This window comes from Leuresthes tenuis, unplaced genomic scaffold (genome assembly GCF_036924035.1).
Source record: "Leuresthes tenuis unplaced genomic scaffold, fLeuTen1.0.hap1 SCAF_13, whole genome shotgun sequence".
NCBI classification, from domain to species: Eukaryota; Metazoa; Chordata; class Actinopteri; order Atheriniformes; family Atherinopsidae; genus Leuresthes; species Leuresthes tenuis.
In genome coordinates this window covers 33,264,643-33,275,059 of record NW_027325367.1, presented here as the reverse complement: position 1 = coordinate 33,275,059, position 10,417 = coordinate 33,264,643, and the positions used below count along the sequence as shown (strand labels likewise).

General features: G+C 42.0%; 1 protein-coding gene across 1 annotated transcript; it reads left to right on the top strand.

Annotated features, from left to right (window-relative positions):
• Nucleotides 1-1,084: 1,084 nt before the first annotated feature.
• ccn6 (cellular communication network factor 6) lies at nt 1,085-10,347 on the top strand. The gene is made up of 5 exons (XM_072362809.1): nt 1,085-1,182; nt 3,515-3,794; nt 4,305-4,541; nt 5,982-6,175; nt 9,786-10,347. Exons 1-5 carry the CDS (start codon nt 1,135-1,137, stop codon nt 10,065-10,067), a joined length of 1,041 nt encoding a protein of 346 aa, XP_072218910.1. The 5' UTR covers nt 1,085-1,134; the 3' UTR covers nt 10,068-10,347.
• Nucleotides 10,348-10,417: the final 70 nt, after the last annotated feature.

Below are 10,417 nucleotides of genomic sequence, written 5' to 3'. Positions count from 1 at the left end.
CATGTGTTAGCTTCTCCTTCAACACTTCCCTTTTTACCTGATTTTATCTGATTTATGGTAACAGCCTGTGGTTTTGCTACCATTGATGCATCACACAGGATTCTGATAATTGTTGCATCTTGTAATTTAAAAGCACTGATAAACAATTGAACTTCTGAAGCAGTTTGCATGGATTATGTCTTTCAACAGGAAACTTTTGTTGAGAGCAGGGCCTTGACACGGCTTGAACCACATGTTGGTTAGGACCAGAATGAACTGTGTCTGGACAATGACGACGAAGTAGCTGCATTCTCAGACAGCAGGTACCAGACAGAGACTGGGTTTGGGCCACATACACACAGAATGATATCAAGAGGTATAAGAAGATCTCACAAACTAAGGTCATTGGGAATTTCCGTGCATGCTGCCATGTACATGTCTCCATGTCGTTCTGATCTATAAATTCCCCGTAAGAGGCTGCAAAGGTGAGTCCGACTCCTCTTTTCTCCACAACAGCAGTAAAAGTAGAACTGTGGGCAGTCAGACTAACTCAGCTCTAGTGTAAAAAAATGAGCAGCTCCTGTCCAGATCTTTCCATGTGAAGTCATGCTGGCTCTACAAGGATGAGAGCGGTAAGAGAGCGACTTCTTCTTCTTATCGGTGTAAATAGCAATGGAATGTGAACTCAGACACAGGTCAGGCCATATTAAGTGGGACCATACAACTTTAGCACACAAACCGTGAACCTATTTATTTAGAATTTTGCTAAAATAAATATTTTTTTAATTTGCTTGATGCTATGTAACAACATCCAACACCGATTACAGATTTAACTTTATGTTGCAAATGTGAGCAAAGTCTTCAGACCCAGAATAAACAAGTGGGCTGACCTTGAAGGCCTTGGAGCCACCCAGCAGTTATGAAGACAAATATTTCCCGTTTGGACCAGCAAGGCGAGGAAAGGTGTGTTTGCAGAGGACACAGAGGGGTGCTTTGTCCCCTTCTCCAACAGGTCAGCTCACCAGTCTCTCCACCCTATTCCACCTCATTCCACTCTCTCTCTCTCTGTCATTCCTCCCTCAAGCCCACCCTCAGGCTCCCCCATCCCCTGGTCTGCTCTCTCCTGGAGTTCACACAAACCTTCACACTGAAGAGATGCTATCGCTTCTTCGCTGTTCTCTCCTGCTCATCTTTGCTCAACAGGTAAGAGGAGCATTATCTTTTTCAATTCTCGAACTTGCAGCAGATTAGGTCTCTGATAGGGCCAGGCTGTGTATCACTTGGCACGTGTCTTTGATGAAGCAACAGGACAATACTGAGCTGAGATGCTCTGGAGCTCTCAGCAGCGGGAAGCACATGCAAAAAAAACCCCAAACAAACAAAAAAAATCTTTTCAGCAGTGGGATCTATTATACCCATTCATACACAGCGTAGGATTTTATGGTGCAGTTTCAGTCTTTATTTTAAAAGTATGAGCTGGTGGGAAAACAATCATTAAAGAAATGAAAGAATAAAATAACAACCAATCTTCTGATGTCTTCGATTTAAAAGCTCCCACAGACCCTTTCACACCAGGAAATGAGCTCATTCAGTAAACCTGGCAGACAGGCGCAAGATTTTTGGCATAACCCTCAGTGACCCTTGGAACCAGCCAGAGGGATTGGAGCACAAGTGGCATCATGTAGAGGTTTCATCAAGGCAAAGAAAAAAATATAAGAGAAATGGCAGCGTTGAATGCAAGAATATTTCAAAGTTACTGTGCTGTACCTCCTCTGAGCTGATGGAGCCTTCACCACTGCAGACATAAATCTTCAGAGCTGTAAGGCTGGTGCTTCAAGATTCCATTATCAGTTAAATTATCTTCAAACAACGAGCCATTTCCAACCAGCTTTAGATATAACACGCTACAACTGCAAGAAAAAGCTTCACAGGACAAACAATTGATGCTGGGCCCAAAAATAACTTGAAGATTTACTGTCAAACTGACAGAAAAAGCACAGCTTAAAGGTACTAAGACACAATGTGTAGCATTTTGTATCATTGGTATAAAACCCTAATTAAGAACATTTTGGATAGTTCTGAACAAATGTAACAGATGTTCCATAAAGTGTAAAAAGTAGATTACACATGCTGCTTCTTATATGAACAAAAAAATGAGAGAAGAAAATTTGGTCTGAGCTATCTTGTTCTTTCAATGAAATATACATGCAATCTTAATGTAACCTTACCCGAACAAACAGAGTCAGAGCATGAGCAGAAAGTAGTCACTGATCACTGAGGTTAGTCAGCATTTAGTTGGAGGGTTCTTTTACCTGACACATGTGGTTAAATTACTCAGCTCAAAGACATTTCAGCAGTAGAAAAAGCACCACTGCACCTACAGTCTTTGGATCATAGAGGCACTGAAGAAGTTTTTTTAGGATTTGGATTCACACATAATACTTCAATTCAATTCAATTCACTTCAGTTTTATTTATATAGCACCAAATCCCAGCAAGGCACAATAATCAGTCCAATTCATTGAAATCATAATCCAATTCATTAAATTCAAAATTAGTCCAATTCATACGTACAGAGCCTTGTTGGATGTATTCACTCATCTTTGGTTTCCGCTTCCTCATTTTTTGTTGCTAATCAGAAATGAAGCTAGATAATCGCTACTCACAAAAGAGAGCTGTGTCTTTGTCCAGCTTTCTTTAACAAGGGGTAAAGTCTCTACTATCTAATCTACTGCAGAAAACTGCTTTTCAATTCAGGTTTACTCGAAAGCTTCCAGAGAATATATAGTCCAGCAAAAAGTGTAAAGGTTTAGATTTTGAAACTTTGACACTCTTTTCGTGTTTAGGAGTACTCTCTGGCTAAGGAATATTTGAGTTGATTCTATAGATATCTAACGATTGATAAATGAACGATTTATTTAACGATCAACTCTCCACTAGAGTGTATTCAATAATCACAACTGTTTACTGAGGTTAGGACGATTCAACCAACAGTCAGCTCTTTCTCTACAGGTATTTGCCTTGGGCGGTGTTGATCAAAACGGACCCGTGTTGACTGAAAAGTACAAAGTTGTTGCTTACAGTCCACAAGCTGGCTTAGAGCCGATTTCACTACAAGTGATTTGAGTGTAACTTTCCAGCTGTATACATACAGCTTAACTGGTAAATGAGGGCAAAATAGCTCTGAACCAGTGTTTGATGAACACAGTGTTAGTGAGTTGAGGTATCAGAGGATACCGAACATGCTGCACGCATCACAGATCATTCTTTCATGCAAAGGAGCAGTGAAAAAGTGAAAAGTTCAGATCTGTGTCAAGAACACCTTGGGTGTGAAAAATGTGTGCAAAGAATTCTTGCATGATTGATAGCTCTTTGAAGCTAATATTTCAAACAGTTTAACTGACAAAAATATGCCAAAACTGCCAATTCAATCCATCAGAAAACTGTCATGAACTTATATCTGCAGGCAGTGTGGAAAGAAAATCAACTAAAATCAAGTTTGAAATAATTCTTGCCGTTTTTGGCCCCTAACCCAGTGTTTCAGCAGGGCTCAGAACAATGGGCAGCAGCTGGCTCCTCAAGGAGGGAGGGCTGTAGCTGAAAGGCGGCAGTTCTGCCAGTGGCCCTGCAAGTGTGGGGAGAGACCCTACTGTGCTCCGGGTGTGAGCTCTGTCCTGGATGGTTGTGGATGCTGCAAAAGCTGCGCCCGACAGATTGGAGAGCCATGCAACGAGAGGGATGTGTGTGACCCGCACAAGGGAATGTATTGTGACTTCTCAGCAGACCAGCCAAGATATGAGGTCGGGGTGTGTGCTTGTAAGTGTCTTTTTTAATCAGACATTAAGTCACATGGTTGAACATTTCCTGCTCTTTACTCATAGCTTGGACAGTGCGGTGCATGATGGCAGCAGGTGTTTATACTCAGGGCAGCTCAAAGTAAAAGGAAAAAAGTAAAGGGCAAAAATGTTATGTATGACTGCTCTAGAGGAACTTTATCAATTAAATCATTTGCATATGCTGAGATTCACAGAACGTGACTCTCAGCACCTGCTTTTAACTGGCTCAGCTTGAAAGGAATTCAAAGACATGTCGGCGTGAAAAAGCCTGAGGTCTTTTTCTTCTTAGATTTATTACTCTGTGTGCAACTTCCAAAGCAAAATATTTCTGATGTAACCTGAAATGTGTCTGGTTACATCAGACACTCAAATATGCTGGTAAAAATGAGCGAAATCAATCTTAAATCAGAAATAGAAAAAAAGAAGATTCATTGTGATAGAAATCTTAACCACACAAAGAGTTCTGACCGGTTTCCCCTCATTCCTTCAGACATGATGGCAGTTGGTTGTGACCTGAATGGAGCCCACTACGACAACGGAGACGCTTTCCAGCCCAGCCCCCACTATAAGTGCACATGCATTGCTGGAGCCATCGGTTGTACGCCTGCTTTCATCCAGAAACCCGCTGGTCTCTTAGGCCCCGCCCCGCTGATGGGAAATATGCCAGCCGGCCTCCGCAGCGGTCAGAGCCAAAACAAGCACCAGCAGGACACTACCTACATGTCAGGTGTGTGTTCAGAGAGTAAACTTATGAGGCAGGATCAGACATTCTAGCCTGAAATGCTAATGTTAGAGTTCAGGATAGCTGGATGAGGGGAGAGGGACAAAGTAAGCTGCAACTGTATTGATTGGATCGCCTCATTAAACAGGAGAACAGATTGATGGATTCCTTTACACAGGAGGAAAAGGGCCAAGGATTTAAATGAGAAAAAAAAGTACATCATCTCCACATCCGTTGGATGCAGGGAAACAAAATGAACACCCTGAAAAAATAATCCATGGTTTAGACACTGACCCAAAGAAAAGTAGTGCACTCTAATATTTTGTGGGGCCGCCTTTCACATTGATAACAGCACATTTGATGTGGCATTGTTAAGATAAGCTTGTCTGGGGTTTTTAAAGTCGCATTCATTTTTAACCAACATCTTGTATCGATGATGGAGGGTTGGACCACTATTTAAAGTCTTCTCCAAAACATCCCAAAGATTATCAGGGGGGGCCTCAATGCTGCTGAACCTCAATATGACCGACTGAAAAAAATCCAGATCTAAATTCTGCTCTCATATTCTGGTTACAGTAGGCACTGGGCATGATGGGTGAAGCACTTCATCCACTGCTCCTCTTACCCTGATGCCTCCAGGCTCAATCAATCCTTTCTTATCCACTTACCAAGAAGTTCTCAGGCCAGAAGGGTGTATAACTCCTCCAGTGTGTTCTGGGCCTAGTCCCAATTGAACATACCCAAATAACTTCCAAAATGAAGCAACCAGGAGGTATCCTTTCAACGTTAAGGAGCAGCAGCTCTACTCTGAGCTCCTAATGTCCTACTCCCATCTCAAAGCCCCCTGACAACCCATTTCAGCCGCACATTGTACGTTTAGAAATGAAACATTGCAGTGAATTCTACTGTTAACTTCCTTTAATGGCATTTAATCAAACGTTTAAGCATTTTCTTCAGACCACATTTCTGCTTCACAGACTGTGGTTCACCAATAACTGTCCCAGATGCAGCAATGCGTTGGATAGTTCTTCACCCAGTTTTAACAGTTTCAGCAATCTCCAATCTCAGACCAATAATTTGACCTATCTGAAACAGAGGAACAGTTTCCACAATCACATGATGTTTCTTCCACTGTGTTTGTTAAAGTAATGAGAAGCTATAGCCTGCTGGAACATATCAATCACTACAACACTTTTCCAAAGGGAGCCTCTTACCCGTTTGTTCTCCGGACGGTTACTTCTCTCTTTGGCATGGTGGTGTATGCGTTCAGGAACAGACATGATAATTGAAACCCTTTTGGAATTAAAAGTGTTCACTGAAAAGCAAATGGTTCTGTGGTGTCCGCTGAATTGTGTAAACATAGGTCACGGCTACATTTTCATGGTAAGGCTAGAACCTTGTGTCGGGTGTTAATGACACAGTACCTTTTAACTATAACACTGAAAGCTTACAGGGATCCTCCTTTAGCCTGGAGGAAGAACTGTTTGATCCAGACCACCCCCTGGAGCCCCTGCTCCAAGACCTGCGGCCTGGGCATCTCTGTGCGTGTCAACAACAACAACAGCAAATGTGAGATGAGGAAGGACCGCCGCCTGTGCCTGCTGCGACCGTGTGAGAAAAGTGTGGTTAGGAGCATTAAGGTAATAAGTTGAATTGAACCTAACACTAACACTACTACAATCCCAAAATGTGTAGATGCTGTGCAAAACTCAAATAAAGCAGAGTGCAATGAAGAGACATTTTACTATGCAATGAAAAATGTCAGTTTATCTTAAATTTAATGACAGCAACACTTTTTTTAAAACAGATGGGACAGCTGGAAAAATAAGTGGTGCTAAAATAAATGAATTAGCAACAGATCAATAACATGATTGGGTATAAAAAGAGCACCTTAGAGAGGCAGAGTCTCAAAGAAGTAAAGATGGGTAGAGGCTCAGCAATCTGCAAAAACATCTACAAAATACTTTTCAATATTCCATTATCTATAGCTTATAGTTTTCCCAACCCTGGTCCTCAAAGCCTGCTGCCCTGCAAGTTTGCCATGTCTCCCTGCTCCAGCACTCCTAATTCAAAGTAATGGTTCTTCACCAGCCTTCTGCAGAGCTTAAAGAGCTGACCCTTTTATTTGAATCAGGTGTGTTGGAGCAAGGACCAGCGTTGGGAAACACTCATCTACAGTAGATAATATCATCAACAGCTTCAGAGAATCTGGAGATATCTGCGTGAACAAGGGACACTGCTGAAAACAAATATTAAATGCCCCTGATCTTCCATGACAGACATGATTCTGTCCTGGAAATCACTGCATGGGCTCAGGGACACTTCCAGAAATCATTGGGCCTCATGCAAGAACATTTTCATATTTTTATTCTAAATTTCTCTCACTTTTTCCGTATGGTCTCGTACGAATATGCCACGTCAGATTCAACAAACGCTCTTAACTTTGGAAAAGTGTGTAAACGACCTGCGTAAATGATGAATGCCACCTGTGCTTATTTAAGTGCATGTGCACGAGGATAGGAAATTTGCATACTCCACGCCCTAAATAACACCATAGAAGGCTACGCTTCCTCTCTGCTGTGCCAGGAAGTGTTGAGTCATGAGAATGGCATCAAGTCACAAAAAGAACAACTTTACGGGCTCCGAGACTGAAGTTCTGCTTTCAGAGATCCAAAAAGGAAAATCTGTCATTTTTAGCAGTGGAATTGCAGGACCTGCTAAAGCAAAGAAAGCGATTACGAGTGCTGTTAATTCCGTGTCACCTGTAGTTCGTAATGTCACCGTAATAAAGAAGAAAAGGTTTGATATGAAAATGGCTTAAAAAAATAAAATAAAAGGTCTCGCCATGGCCAGGCGCTCGATGACTGCTACTAAAGCCGTGAAATCAGTTGTTGCCTATTATGATGGCACTTTGATGGGGCAGTCCATGGGGGGGGTCTTCTGGCATGTTGGCTGCCTGGGCTGGTTCAGGTAGGAGACCCTTGTTCATGGCAATATTGTGCAAAGCAGCATCCCAGAATAATTTCCCATTATGTTTGGCAGCCCAGCCATGGCATGAAAGTCCCTCTTAATTTGTACTTGTTGGACAGCGGTGGATGGGAATTTGATGTCCCATGGGTGATAAACTGATGAGAGCTTTGATGACCAAGGGGAATGGACAACTCACAGAGGACTGGGACACACCTGATCCATCTCCAATCTCACTCTGAAAGGTTCCTGTGGCCAAAAATCCAAGGGTGGTGAGGACCTGGACGTGTGGTGGAATTGGGTTTGATCGGCTTGTTGTGGCTTTAGGAAGCTGCATATTTGCAGCAGCACAGTCCTTGGCAATCTAAATCGCGATGTCAGCCATTCGTCTGTCTCTGCAAGCATATCTACACGGTCTCGGAACACACGCTCTCTGCCACGAGCCTGATGCGCTAAGGCATCCAAAAGTAGCAAGTCAGCCACTGGTTACACTTCCCATTGACCTTGTCATATACCGAGTCAAATTAACCTTCAATTTGTGCAGCATTTCAGTCAAACAGAATTAGATCAGCATAATTATGGGGTATAATGTATATATTCAGGGTGAAAAAACCAGAGTAGCCAGGCGTAGCTAATAACGGAGAAGCATAAACTATCCTTTAGGCTACATAATGTGGGCGGTAGGCCTATTCTGAACGTGAACTTAACCACTGCATTTGCAGAGATATTTTCTCAAATTATTGTTTTTAAATTTGTTAAATAAAAATGAAAATTGAATTTCTTCATATCAGTTCAACAGAAAACATGAAATACCATAATGTGCTGTCAAGATATTTTTTTGTTTTTTTAATGGTTAATCTGGTAGACTATAGGTCAGACTATGAAAACCATACACATTTTTTGTTGTGGTTCTGTAAAATATGATGATATGCCGCTCTGGATTCTTTTATTGTTTTCCATTTGATTCAAGCTTTTGTTTTGGTGTGGATGACGCAGACAGGAAGTTGGACTATTATGCGTGACTCCTTCAACAGGTCTGGATCATTCGTAAATTCTGTTCGTGCCTGAAAGAAAACTCAAAATATGAAAAAAGTTGGTGAATGTTCTGTTAAATCACTCACACGAAGGATTTCAGAACAAATCTGTCCGTACAAGTGGTTCTTGCACGAGGCCCATTGTCAGTGAACACAGCCCACCGTAACATCCACAGATGCAGGTTAAAGCTACGTCAGGCAGAGAAGAAGCAACATGTGAACATGAGCCAGAAACTCTGCCGTCTTCTCTGGACCAAAGCTCATTCAAGATGGACTGAGGCAGCGTGGGAAACTATTCTGTGGTCAGAAGAATCAGAATTTGAAATTATTTTAAGAAATCGTGGATGCCATATCCTTTGGATTAAATATGAGAGGGACCATTCATTTCATCAGTTCTAAAGCCTGTGTCTCTGATAACATGGGGGGGCATTAGTGCCTCTGGAACTGGAAACCTGCACATCTGGAAAGGCTCCATCAATGTTAAAGGTATAAACAGGTTTTAGAGCAACATCTGCTCCCTTCTTCAGGGAAGGCCTTGCATATTTCAGCAGGATAAAGTTCAACCACATCCTGCATCTATTCCAACAGCACGGGTTCGTAGCAGAAGAGTCCAGCTGCTGGACTGACCTGCTGCAGTCCAGGTGTTTCACCACCTGAAAACATTTCACATACAACAAAGAAGACTCAGGACTGCTGAGCAGCTAGAATCCTCTATCAGACAGGAATGGGACAACATTCCTCTCCCAAAGGTCCAGCAGCTGGTCTCCTAAGTTGCCAGATATTTATAGATGGTACATATTATGGTTCAAAGAAGAGGGGCTATGGTATGGTAATAGTAAACATGGCCCTGGCCCAACTTTTTTGAGACATGTTGCTGCCACTATCTTTTTGATAGATTCCTAAAAGAGGCTGAAGCTCTTTGAGGCCTGTGTTTGAGTCCCAGCCTGTAGCCCTTCGCTGAATGTCATCCTCCTGCCTCTCTGAAACCTTTCCTGCCAACTTGCTTTCAAGTAAAAGTCACTAGTGCCAAAAAATGTATATATTTGAAAAATAAATAAATAAAAAATTCAAGACTAGGTAACCTTTTTCCAACAGTAAAATGTTTCACTTTCAACATTTGATATGTTATCCATCTTATCTGGTGAATGAAGTGTTGCACTCTGTTTTTAATTGCCTTTTTACAGTGTTTTAGGGAATTGGGTTTCCATATCCCAACCAAAAAGGTACCAATGTGTGTTTTTGCTTCTAGGTACCAAAGGAAAAGACATGCCGACCAACATTCCAAGCAAAGAAGGCAGAGAAACTGACGCTCTCCGGCTGTACCAGTACCAAGAAGTTTAAACCTACTTACTGTGGTATTTGTACAGACAAGCGCTGCTGTGTCCCCAACAAGTCCCGCATGATCAAGGTGAACTTCAGCTGCAAAGGGGGCTCCAACACACAGTGGAAGATGCAATGGATAACATCCTGTGTATGTCAGAGGAAGTGCAATGATCCAGGTGATATGTTTTCTGACCTGCGGCTACTTTAATGGAACCATTCAAAAAGTCCAGAGACAAAGGCATAGGACTGCAGCCCTGCAGTGGAAAACTGAAACACTTACTTTGGTGATCAAGTTCTCTTTGGCAGTGGTGATGTGCCTAAAGAAAATCTAAACAATACCAATGTTGACTACAAAAATATGATTTGACAAGGAAAAGAATTGATGGAGATTACATAAATGAAGCAAATGTTGTTCGTTACGATAAAAGCCGTTTTTGAAGCATGTGTTCAGGACAGATATGTGCAAATAACAGATAAATGGGCAAGTGTAGTAGCACAAATGTGCATACACATTCTTCTTGCCAGATTAGAGTGTGGTTCCTTTTTTCCAATTTTCAA